We start from the raw sequence: 14,352 nt of genomic DNA, 5'->3' as shown, positions 1-14,352 counted from the left end.
AGCCTGGGGTTTGAATGCCGCGGACACAGGTCCGAACTACCCAAAGTCCCAGAGGTCACATGACATGGGAACACATGGAGCATAACACGCAAAATAGCATAAAAAATACATTAACAGTTGCGGTTTCACAGGACCCGCAAGCAAATAAATTATAAATTACCCCCCCCCCCCCTCTTACTGGTAACCATGGTAGGCCTTATGTGTTACATTTTAAAACAGAAATTGTAAAAAAAATTGTAATGGCACCGAATATAAAATAATAATTGTATATTTAATCTGTCGGTCTAAATGTCGGTACATAGACGTCGCTTATAGTGGCTTTAAAAATATATGAACAATTATAATTTTAATTTTTAGTGAATTCGTTAGAAAGTGTGCTAAAACAGTCCCGCCGTTATGATTCTCAAGTGTGGCGAAAATACATTAAATCGATTCGGGTATTTAGATCTTTAGATGAAACTTATAAAAACAGATGTATTATATTTTGTATTCTTATTTATGTAGCCTACATATAACACCTAAAAAACTTAAATTATATAGATATTAAGTAATACTATATTCGTAGATACTATTATTGAACAGATACTATTCAAATGGATGATACTTATAATTGAAAACAATATTCCAGGTTATATAAGGCTTTGTTTTTGCATTTTATCAAACCAATTAGGTAGCCTACCCATTAAATTATAGCTTGTAAACGTTCACTATTGCGCGTATAAGCCGTATTATGTTAATATTATATAGTCTATACGGCAAAACGTTTTATATTGATTTAACAGCTCAACAGAAACTACACAAACACAGCGTGTACATCAACATCCTACGCCATCTCTGGTAACGAGTACATGACAACAACCTGCAGATTTGTAACACAAGTTGGCGGTTTACAGCTGGGTACAAATGTCTTTTCTGCCTACCTTTATCCTGATATCAACGGTCCACAGTTTGCTGTCAGAGCTAATGACGTGAGCATTGATCTGGGTGAGGTTTACTTTGAATACTCAGTATAAGAAGTAATAAAAGTATTATTATGCGTGTATGTGTTTTTATAGTACTTTACTTATATATTAATTGTGTTCGTTGTTTTTTCTTAGTTCTACCTGTGGCTGTTTTGATCGAGTGTAGGAACAATTCTATGGATTACATTAAACTGGGAGACACCTATTCTTGTAAATGTACCAACTCAACTCCAGGTAACTTACCTGCAAATTTTCAATGGTATGATGAGAACAATCTACTTATTGGAACAGGCGTGTTGACTGGACTGGTTAACGTCAGTGGTAAGTTTATGTTTTGATAATAAACACATACAGACAAGTTGGTAACATATTTACGTAAACATCCATTGACTTTAATTAATGAAAACTGAGACATGTTTAAAATTTTGTTTTAAAAAACTGAAAAAAATCATTATTAAGATTAAACATATATATGTTTATAATTTAGAACTTAAAAATTGTTATGTGAAAATCTACCAATTTTAAAGAACTGTAAAAATAATAGGTTCGAGTTTAAAATTGAATCTAAACTACATAAGAATGTTTATACTTGAATGTTTAAACTAAAAATATGAAAATCAATTTTACACGCCAGCTTCACGACTTTCCACTGTATGGATAGTTGTTGGGAAAGTTTAATATAAGAAACAACCAGAAAAGGAAATTGTAATTTCTTAATGTATACTTTTTAATATGCGTTTATTTTGTGGCATTATTAACTAAACCAAACTTAAATTCATTTATGGATAACTATTTTTAATTTATTTTACTTTTGAGTAAGTAAATTCCTTTTCTAGCGACACAGATCTGAATGTGTTTTTTGTCTCTAATAGGTGTATCAAGCAAGGTATTTAAATGTCAGCCACAATATATGTGGAACAGTACATTGAGTGGTGCAAGTATTACTTTTGTGGCCAAATTTTCATGTAAGTAAAATTTAATGTGCGTTAATTTACTATGTGTGTGTGACTCTGTATAAATATTCAAACGTAGTTTAAGTAATCGACTTGAACTTGTTTAAGTCATCCAATAGTCCTTAAAAATAATATGCTAATAAATTGCATATTTTTATAGATATAATTTTCTTAAATCAGGGTACGATAATGTAAACAAAAACGTAAACCATATTTCTATGCTGCTATTTTATTAAAAAATATCACACTTTTTTACATTTTTATACAATCATTTTCTTAATTTCAGACGGACCTACTAATGCTTCGATAGAAAGAAAAGACGTTTCCAGCCAAACTGACATATACAACCTTTGCCCAACCACTGGCAACATCATATTTGCATGTCACGTGTTGAAGGCCACAGTGAACCCAGAGCCCTCTATAACAATGTACCAGAACAATTTACCACTGAGTTTCTCCACCCAACACAACAGCTCCAGCTGTAATTATATTTCATCATTTCAACCAAGATCTGCTGGTGTTCTTGTCTTTGGTTGTTTTGTTGAGAACTCCAAGTACAAGGAGATAAATGTCAACACATCATTACAAGTGTTTGTTCGAGGTAAAATAATTACCACAAATTTACGAAACATTAGTGGAATAACATAAAATTAATATACATTAGTTAAAATTAGCAAGTGCAATTTTAAATTTAATGTATAAAAAAAAACTATAGAAACGTCTAATTTTTAATTTAAATCTATACATATATTCATTCTCCCTTGGGTTTTTCTTACTGCATGGCTATTTTGTGTTTGTATGTTTTTTTTATCGAAAAATATATAAATTTAGAAATTATCTCAGAAAAACCGAATCACGGAGAAATAATCTTAAAACAAGATCACAGGATAAAAAAGCGCACAAAAAATAATCATGAGATGTGCTTGTGAGATAATATTTCCTGATATTGCTGTATTTTATCATACAATTTTTTTATTGCTAGCCATTTAATGGTGTAACATTTTAAACGTTAAATTAAAATTTATACAATTGTATAGCGCCGCCATCCTCGGAACCTTTGCTAAAAATCTCTGAAGCACTTCACGACAACAACAAACTAGTTCTGAAGGAAAATCAAACTTATAACGTCACCTGTGATGTTGATGGAGGTCAAAATATTGTGATCAAATGTGGACATTTTTGGAGTAAACCTTCAACCATTACAGCCCAGTTGTCTCTACAATCAATTTCCAGAAGTCTTAACAATCAAAACTGTACATGCACTGCTGGACACATTACAGGATGCTATATGAACAACATGACTTTGATTATTTTGAATGTTACATGTAAGTATCAGCAATATCTCTATAAGCATATAAAAAAGTTATAAGTCTAATACATTTTTTACATGATTGATTTTAAAACTACAATGTTTAATGTACCTTGATTACATACATTGAAGTTATTTTGTCCAACTATAAAACCCAGTAAAAGTGCATTTAATAAAATATTTAATCCCTTTGTACTGGCCATAAATGTTTTCTCTTCATTGTGGCTATAAAAACACCGCTTCTATTTTTTTCAATATAATATCCTTTTATTACTGATTATAATTATAATTATAATTATATATATATATATATATATATATATATATATATATATATATATATATATATATATATATATATATATATATATATATATATATATATATATATATATATATATATATATATATACATATATATCAGTGAAACTATTTGTGGGTGTATGTCTTTATGAATTACTATACATTTCATCCCTTTGCCGTTAAACTTTGAAATTTTGTAAGGATGTCTTTGCAATAAATAAGGAATATTATTGACTATTAAGGGGAATTAACCAGGCTAGATTTTTTTGCAGGAAACGTTAAGTTAAAGGTTTCCTTTTGTCCTTAAGCAATAATCAGTAATACGTTATGTCATTATGTTGAGTTTTGTCAGATACGTTACACTTCTAAAAATAGCAGTTGTTTATCTATAAATATCCATGCTTCGATAAATAACTTTTTGTAACTCTAGGGACCCCTCATGTAAAGTTTTGTAACTTTACGATGACAAAATACCCGTCTATTTTTAGATGATCTAAACAGAAATTATAAATCTATAAAAACATCATTAGAACCTCGTATATAACACTTCTATTAATAAATTTTAATGCGTTAAATAAACACTCCTGTAGAGTTAAAAGTTTAGTTTATTTGCTAATGAGGTAATCTTCACAATTGTTTTGCATGATACAGTCAGAAAGTGAGATCACATGTCTAAAAATACGCAATTAGTATAGCTTACAGGTTTTTCTTTATTCTGAGACCGGAGAATTGCTCTGGTGGGTACGCTATTGTATAAACAAATTAAAATATATATGTCTGTTTGTGTATATGTCATTTATGTATAACTAAACATTACCTTTCATCCGGGCGCCGTGATACTTTGGCATGTTCATGAGAATACTCATTGAAGTTTTTCTGTGAAATAAAATAGCTTTTTTGAAGGTCGGCACTCCGGCGGGGCGAAATGCAATTGCTCTCAAAATAACGTATGTATAAACAACTGATCCGTGTTGGTTATCAGAAATAATGTTTTTTTTCTCACATAACTTTATTTCGATTCACAAATTGATTTACAAAAAAAAACAATTGCCTCAGTCCTTGCAAAGTTTTTTCTTAACCTGCAGATAATGTAAATATAACACAATTCACGGCAAACAATGAGACCGACAAGCTTGAAGTCGACTTGAATTCCACGGTTGATTTAACATGTACAACAGATGGGAACCCTATGCCTTGGTACAATATAACAAGACAAAGTGGACATGCCGCTATCATTGTAGAGGAACACAACTTCACAGCTAAATGCAGGGACAGTGGCGTCTACAAGTGTTCAGCGAGCAACAATAATTTGTACAAAACAGAACAATCTGTTTCTGTGTACGTGAAGTGTAAGTTATAAAAGTATTTGTATAATCAATACTGTGTCGTTGTGTTGTATGAAGTGCAAGCATATTCAAACATTCTGGACTTATATCATTAGAAATCGAGAGATTAGCTACATACAATCAATTGATTTTAATACATATATTATTCAATTTATTAAAAATATGGTTTTCAAAATGATATGAAATTAAATTTCTTTATAAAGGTATAAAACAATCGCAATATAATAACATAGCAATCAATTATAAAGTTGTATTAATGGCAAAAGCTAATAAAAATATTATTAAAATAACTAGAACTTTAATAAATGATATAAACATTCATGCATTAATCAACAATCTAATGATCTAGATAAAATGTAAGAATCATGGCTAGACTATTTTCGTTAGAATAGTTTTCAATCGAATTTTTGTTTCTTATAAAAATATCGCTTAATTAATTCAATACATTTTTCATTCAGTAAAGTTTATTTAAAAACATGCAAAACATTTGGGAACATTTCTTTTAACATAGCGTAACAAACATCGAAATATGTAATGCATTTTATTACTTAATCAAAAGATTAATTAAAATGTTACATTAAAAACAATTTTGATTAATAGTAAATTCATCTACATTTTTTTAGGTTCAGCTGAATTAGTGAATTCAACTGATGGCTACAAAATATATTCCTTTAAATTTGGAGACATGGCTAAAATAAACATCAGTGTGTTTGGCTATCCCTTTCCAAATCTAACGGAAGTACAATTTCAGCCTTCTACTTCTGATGACAGCTTCGTACATTCAATCTCAAATCAGACGAACTCAACTGATGAGTTTAGTGTAGAATATGAGCATTATAAAGGAACCACTACTATATTGTACACTATAAAAAACGTTACCAACACTTATTTTGCGAACTACACTATGATTATTTCAAACTCAGAAGGGACTCTTTATTACTACTTTAAAATAGTTGAAAAAAAGGGTAGGCGTTTTTCATTTGCTCAATACTTTTCATGTCATTCCTCTTTCTTCACCCCTTACACTAGAGTATTATTACATTAATTCTTGTTAAAATATTTAACTTTTCTAATGCATCAGTGGCAAGACTACAATAAGATGATGCAATGAATTCGATGGGGGGGGGGGGGGGGCAGGCCAAAACCCAACACGTTTTTTTTTAAATGTAGTTTTGTATTGGAGAATACTTTTTTCTGGTCTACATTGATAGTAGTTTTGTATAAAGAACTGTGTACTGCAGTCAATATCTCATGCTGTTGCTTAGTACAAAAACAATACATGAACTGTAGTATGAAAGATAGACAAACGCTCAAACTGCTTATGATTTTAAATCTATCTATATACTACTAAAAGTCAAGTTTGTTTACATGTTTGAATATTTATTTTTTTGTTTGTTTTTTTGTTTGTTTGTTTGTTTGCCTGATCGACTATCTCGCATGGTTGCACTCATCGTGGAGAGCTGTAAAATAGTATGTAGGTAGAGAAAATTTTTTGTTTTAAGACAGACTGTTAATCACACATTTATTTAAAGACGTTAATTAATTTATTGATTTATTCATATGCAGAGTAACCCATTTTTTTTTAAAAGATTAAAACGACCACTACACTCGGCGGGACCGTGACGTCACATGTTTTTGTTTACTCTTTAGTACAATAAAATGGCGGCGTCTATCGAAGAAAATTGTGTTCCCATTCACAAGTTTAACGCGTTCTAAATCTAATTTTCTGTCGGTCATAACTTTAACAATACGTCCGTTTGCTGTATTTATTACGTTCCAACACTTATATCAATTTTCAACTGTCTTTTTCATTTAGTTTTACGATAAATTTCTCTAGATCTAAAATTTGTCCAAGAAAGTTATTTATAGATCTAGATCTAGAATCAAGATCTAGGTCAAATCAAAGATTTAATAGTTATAAATAAATACAATCCAAAAAAAACGAGACTTAAGCAAACCAGTCGTAGATCTAGAATATAGATAATTCTATCTAGATTTAGATCTAGATAATAACTAGATAATAATGAGTTTCTATATACTAAACTATTTTAAACCTTTATTATTTTATATAAATCTTTGTTTGGAATATGGTAATTTTGAAATGCTCGCTCCGGGCCTATGACTATGTGTATGAGCGTAGCTAATGATTAGATCTAGATCTAGATTCTAGATCTAGCAAGAAAAACTAAACTTAAGACTTAAGCAAACCAGTCGTAGATCTAAAATATAGATACTTCTATCTAGATTTAGATAATAATGAGTTTCAATATACTAAAATATTTTAGACCTTTATTATTTTGTATAAATCTTTGTTTCGAATATGCAAATTTTGAAATGCTGGATCCGGGCCTATTGGCGTAGCTTAAGATTCATACGCGGCTTCGATGCCGGTAAGTTTGCTAAATTATAAACGTAAATTCTAAATATAGCTCAGTCGTAGATCTAAAATATAGATAATTTTCTATCTAGATTTAGTTAATAATGATTTTCAATATACTAAACTATTTTAGACCTTTATTATTTTATATAAATCTTTGTTTGGAATATGGTAATTTTAAAATGCTCGCTCCGGGCCTATGAGCGTAGCTAATGATTAGATCTAGATCTAGATTCTAGATCTAGCAAGAAAAACTAAACTTAAGACTTAAGCAAACGAGTCGTAGAATCTAGATCAAGATAATTCTATCTAGATCTAGATTTTTTTTTCTAGATAATTTCAGACCTTCTTTATTTTATATAAATCTTTGTTTGGCTAAGTTAAGATAAAATTTAATTTGAAAGTTGCTGCTACTAGACTTAGTTCTAGATCTACGCGCGTAAATAAAGTTGGATAAGGAGACTCATAGTATAGTATAAAAATTCATTTGTGTCGTCACGAGTAAATAGATAAGTTGTTAGCGTAGTCCGCTCTCATGCGGGTGGTACAGGTTCTAGACCAATATGTCAAATATATAATTTTTTCAATTTTTTTTTTGTTTTTTAGATGTGAATGATAAAGTTGTCTATCTGAACTTGGCAGGATACAGGGCAGGTGAAGTAGAGTTCATCTGTTTCTTTGTCCTAAGCATATGAAAGGATAGTGTGGTCAGAGACATGCTCGGCTGGAATCGTTTTTTAAACGATAAAAACATGTTGTCTGAGACTTGGCGGGACACTGGGCAGGTGAAGTAGAGTTGAGTAGGTCACATGTGACGTCAGTATATGAAGGGATAGTCCGAAATCGGTGTTTTCGGTGTTTTTAAAAGATAAGAAACATATTTTTGAATGTGGGGTCTGTTTTTTGTGACGATAAGTGACACTGCAGTAGCGTAGCGAGGAGGGGGGGGGGGGCGGGAGGGGAGGGGAGGCGGGGGGGGGGGAAGGGGAGGGGAGGCGGGGGGAGGTGGAGGGGGGGGGGGACATATGTTGGGGCGCCAAAATGGTTTGGAAAAATAAATTGAAAGGTTGAGGGGGGTTCAAATCGAAAGTTTGAGTGGGGGGGGGGTGCACATAAAAAGTTCGAGGGGGGTTGAAAATCGAAATGTTGGGGGGGGGGGGGTTTAAAATTTTGTCCCCGGGCGCCGGGAAGGGTCGCTCTGCCTCTGAGTGACAGACGTGATGTTTTTTGATGGATGACCCCCGAAACCCACAGTTATCCAACGGATGACGGGTATTCTAGTATACTACTAGAACTCAACTTTTTTTACATGTTTGAATATTTATTTTTTTTGTTTGTCTGATTTCGTACTGTAAGGAAACTGCTCTATATGGGGGGCTGTAAAATAGTATGTAGGTAGAGAATAATTTTTGATTGCAGACAGACTGTTAATCATACATTTATATAAAGACGTTAATTAATTTATTGATTTATTCATAGGTAGATTAACCACAATAATTTTAAAGTGTTAGAACAATGGTTAAACTTTGACTGAATAGTGACGTTTGATAACTCATTTTTTTGTTTGTATGTTTTTTTTGATTTGTTATTGGGGAGAATCTCCATTATGTGTAGAGCTGTAAAATAGGTTTTGGGTGGTAAATATTGCTCTTTCTTAAACACACTGTTAATTACAAACTAATTTAAAGCCGTTAATTGATTATTGATATATTCATAGGTAGATTAACCACATTAATTATAAAAGTTTAGAACAATGAACTTAGTAATAGTAAAAAGGTTTATTTTCTTTCTACAACAATGTTTTCAATTTTTTTCTTAAGGCCTACGTGTGAATGATACGGTTGACTATCAGGACCTCGCGGGGCACAGGGCAGGTGAAGTAGAGTTAACCTGTTTCTATGTTCTCAGCATATGAAAGGATAGTGTTGTCAGAGCCATGCTCGGCCGGAACCGTTTTTTTTTTAAATATAAACATGTCTGAGACTTGGCGGGACACTGGGCAGGTGAAGTAGAGTTTAGTAGAGTTTTTAAAATATAAAAAAAACGTCTTTTTGAATGTGGGGTCTGGTGACTTTGGGATGATAAGTGCTGGCAGACGTGATGTCATTTATGGATGACCCCCCAAAACCCACAGTTATCTAACTAGATAACGGGTAGTCTAGTATTCTATATGATCTAAACTTATTCAAATAGTTCAAGGCTTTTGAGACAATGCTCATTTTGAATTATAAAACTATTTTTTTTCCTATTATAATAAATCAAATCTAAACTTAAGTCTTATTGTTACATTTAAAATATAGGAATGACATCTAATACCAATGAAGACTTACCGGCTGCTATTGGTGGTTCTATTGGTGCTGTTACTTTACTTGCTGGAGTGATATTAGCCATTTACTGGTTAAGGAAAGAAAGTAAATTGGATGTTTAAAAGTATTTTACCTTTTTTTACGAGATTACAAATATTGAATTAATATTCCTTACACTATGTTTAAAGAATTATTTTCAATTAGTTATTTTAAAACTCATAAATATTTTACTAACAAACAGTTATTTTCGTTATACATTAGCAGATTTGTAATCTTAATTTAATTGGTTTTTTATTATGAAGACATTTGTTAATAAAGTTTATCTCCAGTTACTATATTGAAGTATTAATCATGGCTAGTTTAGGCCTATATATATATATATATATATATATATATATATATATATATATATATATATATATATATATATATATGTAAAGTTGTGCTGAGGGTGTATCTCTGAGTATTATCACCTCTTACTTTACCTAGAGACTCATTTTCCTACGTATTCAACTGTCAAAAGATCTGACAATTTTTTTGGTAAAACGAAGGCTAATTTTATATTTCTTTCAACTTCCAGATTTTGAAACAAGCCATTGTAAAGGTGCTTACGGTAAGTTATTATATTTCGGTAAAGATAAATTAAATGTCGTTTTAAATTAATGTGTTTTTTTAATGAATATATATAAAATTCTATATGTATGTTTGGAAAAGTGTAGAAAACACAACATTGATTTAAAATGTTATTGGCTACTTTGTTTGTTAAAAATAATTTAATATGAAAATAAATACCTTTCGGCATACTAAGCCAAGCAAAGCTTGTTTAGCACAAGAGCCAGGGGCGGAACTACAGTGCCGCCAGACCCCGCAATGCGGGGGGGACCACGCCATTTAGGGGCCCACAGCCGACCATAATAAATTTTTTTATAGGTTAAAAAAAATCTAATTTTCTTGCATTTTTGACTTGATGGTTGTTTTGTAAAACGATTACCGTAGCTGCGGTTGGTACATTTTTATTCTTTTAACACCAACCCAAGCTCTAGTATATTCTTTTTCCCTTTGTTTTTGAACCAATGTGAAAGCCGAGTCCTCACTCTCCTACAATTAAACTTAACAAAGATAAGCAAACGTTGAAACCACTTCCATGACTTATTTCCCTTTTTTAAATAGTCAAATAGAGGTGCTCATAAGCTGCTTTTAATAGATTTGTACTAAACGAATTAAAAAGCAATTGCTTCTCTTACTTATTTTTTTATAAAGTATTTACTAAAGAATGACATTGTATAAAAAGGAAATGTATTTAAAATTAATAATATAAATTTAACTTTAAAATAAACCGGGAGTGATCTCCCCTAAACTTTCTCGAATATTCTTATATAAAATAACAGGGGATGGGAACTCGGGCTATAGACATGATTTTTAATCCATTTTAAATACTTAAAGTTTTAAAAATAGAATAAAATCTCGTAGACAAATTAATTGCACACCAAGTGAACGCGAAATAAAAAAGCGCATAATAGTGCGCAATATTATTATTACTTTTAAAATTCACATTAGTTTTTTGAGAAATCGGAAGTAGCGTAAAGTACTACTTCCAGTCAACGGAAATGACTCAAAATTTAATAGAAGGTAGATAATTAGATCTTTTACTTACGTATGAAATTTCATTTATCTATCTGAAATAGTACTCAAGTTATAGGCTTTTGAAAAATTCAAAGTAGAAAAAGTACCACTTCCGGTTGTCGGAAATCGCTCAAAAGTTGATACGGATCTAGGATTTTGATAAAATACTTATATATGAAATTTCATCAACCTAGCTGTAACGGTACTCAAGTTATCGTGTTTACACACGGACACACACACACACAGACACACACACAGACACACAGACATACGGACAAGATTGCAAAATTATGTTTTTCCGTATCAGTGAGATGCAAAACGTCGAGATTTGTAAAAATCTCGATTTTTTTTTTTTTGCACGATTACAAGACTTTCTCTATATTTCGTATATACGAGAAAGTAAAAAAAACAACATTGTTTTTTGAAAACCCGAACAGGCCAGTAATGAGTATCCTATTCCTATGTTCGTATTTTGTGTTTGTATATATATATATATATATTGTATTTATATATATATATATATATATATATATATATATATATATATATATATATATATATATATATATATGGGGGGGCCTAAAAAAATTTTTTGCGGGGTGGCCCTATTTTTCTAGTTCCGCCACTGACAAGAGCCTGAACGCCATTTTAATATGATGTCTTACTAATCAGTTCTACTTGCCCCTTTTCTCACCACTCTACTTTATAACATATTATATATATATATATATGTTATTTCTTAGATATTTATTTATTATTTATATATATGACCCCTACAGAAACAGAGATTTCTAACTTAGATGTCTATAGCTTTGACCTGAATGTGCGGCTTCATGGTAAGAAAATTCTAAATCAATGTAATACATAGTCCATTTTTTTCATGCAGTATAGGCCCCTACCTCTTTTGAGTTTTGAAAAAGTGAACATTTTCGAAGATAATTTCAATAACAAATATAGTATAAGCGAAACAATAAAAATATTCTAGCACTTCTTTAATAATAAAAGCATTCAATGCTATTACTTTTTAAATGGCAATGTCCTATACTTTTCTTTACATTTGTGAAATTTATTAGGTTAGTATAATTTTAATGTATAGAATTTATATGAATACTGCTCCCTATAGTATAGACCAATAAAAAAATAACTTAATTGAGTCTTTGTATTGACCATTTTGAGATATTTTACCTTTAGAAATTAATGGAAAGAAAGGCGGATTTACAAATGATCCGAAATTAAAAGATTACAAAACAATCGTGACCACCTTGACTTCGGCAGCTGCAAGGCCAAAGAATATGACAAGTAATTATTTTTTAAGATTTAAGCATAAGTTCTTTTGATTTACTACTAGAGATTATCTTTTTTATACTTAAGTTTACCTTTTAAATTTTATGAAGTCTAAGCTAATGATTTTCAGAGATAACGATAAAATACGGAGTAACCTGCAATAAATAAAGGTGACAAAATGTTTCGTGGTTAAATGAAAGCGGTTTATTGTTTAACACTGACAATCGGTGCAGTTTTGCCGACATTGGTCTAAATTTAAAATGGTGCTAAATATAGTATCTTGGTATTTGTATTTAATATATCAGCATGTTTAAATAGTATAAATTACCACTGCTAAGAGGAAAATATTCGAGATCGACTTCAGCGTTGGAGTCCTTTGCAGGGTACTTTACGATAGGTGAACCAAGGCATGGTGCTGACACTTTGGTCGTTAAAATAAATAAACTGCAATTCATCTGCCCTTTGTTAACGAAAAATGAAATGTGTGGTTTAGCCTGTATACAATCGCTAAATGTACATTTCGTGTAAGAAATAGCACATACATGCCTTTAACATTTTTTTTTCTTTCCATAGTTGAGGTAGCTGGAGACGAAACATACGGGAACTTTACCTAAAACATAAAATATTTTCAAATAAAGATTTCACTCACTACTATTCCATTAGATAATTGGTAAAGCTAATGATTACTAGTAATATTTAGCCGTACAATGAATTTTTTTCATCGCTTATAGTAGAGTGATCGCTTGCATTATTGTGATGTGTAACATTTATTTTCTACTTTTTAGTTCAATCAGAAAACGTGGGTTTTTTAAAACTTTTTTAATGATATTTATTTTCTACTTTTTATTCTTTGTCTGTTTGTTTGCATTAAAATCTTGCTATCGATTTTATCTTTTCGCATTCACTTTTTTTTTGGGGTAAACGAAGACAACTCGTAAAAAACACGTGCCTTGAACCCGTGTCGAGTGGGTTAGCAATTGTGTGCCCAACCACTCGACCATATCGTCTCCCCCATACTGGCCACCAGTTGTTCCGGTTGTTTGTACACAAACACCGCGTGACCAAAAACTCAGTAAGCCAAAAGAGGGAGAATACCGAACCTTGTTTTCATCAAATTACAATTACTGGGTTATGTCCCTTTTTCCTCACGTTTTTTAGTACAAATATATAGCGGTCTAAAATGATCAATAAAATGTTTCCTTGGATCTATTTAGTAATAATAACAATTGAATATTCTATTGTCATCGGAAACAAAGCTTCCCTGAAAATTTCAGCGCGCCAGCTAACTGGGAAGTGCCCGAAATTTCGATCGCAAGATTTGAATGGAGAACCAAACAAACAAACAAACAAACAAACAAAACAAACAGACGCGAAAGCAATTTAAAGAAAACGTGGGAAAAAAAGGCCAAACCCTAAGCATTCACCTCAGCCTAAAACTTAATAAAAAAACCAAAACTAACCATAGCCCTAGCCCTAGCCCTAGCCCTAGCCCTAGCCCTAGCCCTAGCCCTAGCCCTAGCCCTAGCCCTAGCCCTAGCCCTAGCCCTAGCCCTAGCCCTAGCCCTAGCCCTAGCCCTAGCCCTAGCCCTAGCCCTAGCCCTAGCCCTAGCCCTAGCCCTAGCCCTAGCCCTAGCCCTAGCCCTAGCCCTAGCCCTAGCCCTAGCCCTAGCCCTAGCCCTAGCCCTAGCCCTAGCCCTAGCCCTAGCCCTAGCCCTAGCCCTAGCCCTAGCCCTAGCCCTAGCCCTAGCCCTAGCCCTAGCCCTAGCCCTAGCCCTAGCCCTAGCCCTTGCCCTAACTGTACCTTAATCTATGTCCGGGGAGAGCTGGACGTTTTCCCGAAAGCGGCTTTCGGGCATTTGTCGCATTTGGACAAGTGTCCATTTGCTCAT

General features: G+C 32.1%; 1 protein-coding gene across 1 annotated transcript; it reads left to right on the top strand.

Annotated features, from left to right (window-relative positions):
- The first annotated feature begins 817 nt into the window (after window positions 1-817).
- LOC131958395 (uncharacterized) lies at window positions 818-12,047 on the top strand. The gene is made up of 10 exons (XM_059323403.1): window positions 818-984; window positions 1,098-1,283; window positions 1,835-1,927; window positions 2,202-2,516; window positions 2,953-3,240; window positions 4,613-4,876; window positions 5,497-5,838; window positions 9,551-9,661; window positions 10,137-10,169; window positions 11,959-12,047. The coding sequence occupies exons 1-10, from the start codon at window positions 849-851 to the stop codon at window positions 12,045-12,047; spliced, it is 1,857 nt and encodes a 618-aa protein (XP_059179386.1). The 5' UTR covers window positions 818-848.
- The last annotated feature ends 2,305 nt before the right edge of the window (window positions 12,048-14,352 follow it).

This window comes from Physella acuta, unplaced genomic scaffold (genome assembly GCF_028476545.2).
Source record: "Physella acuta isolate Inbredline_101_S28 unplaced genomic scaffold, ASM2847654v3 ptg001325l, whole genome shotgun sequence".
In the NCBI taxonomy this organism is placed as follows: domain Eukaryota; kingdom Metazoa; phylum Mollusca; class Gastropoda; family Physidae; genus Physella; species Physella acuta.
Note: the sequence above shows the minus strand (reverse complement) of the source record. Positions and strands in the feature narration are given on the sequence as shown.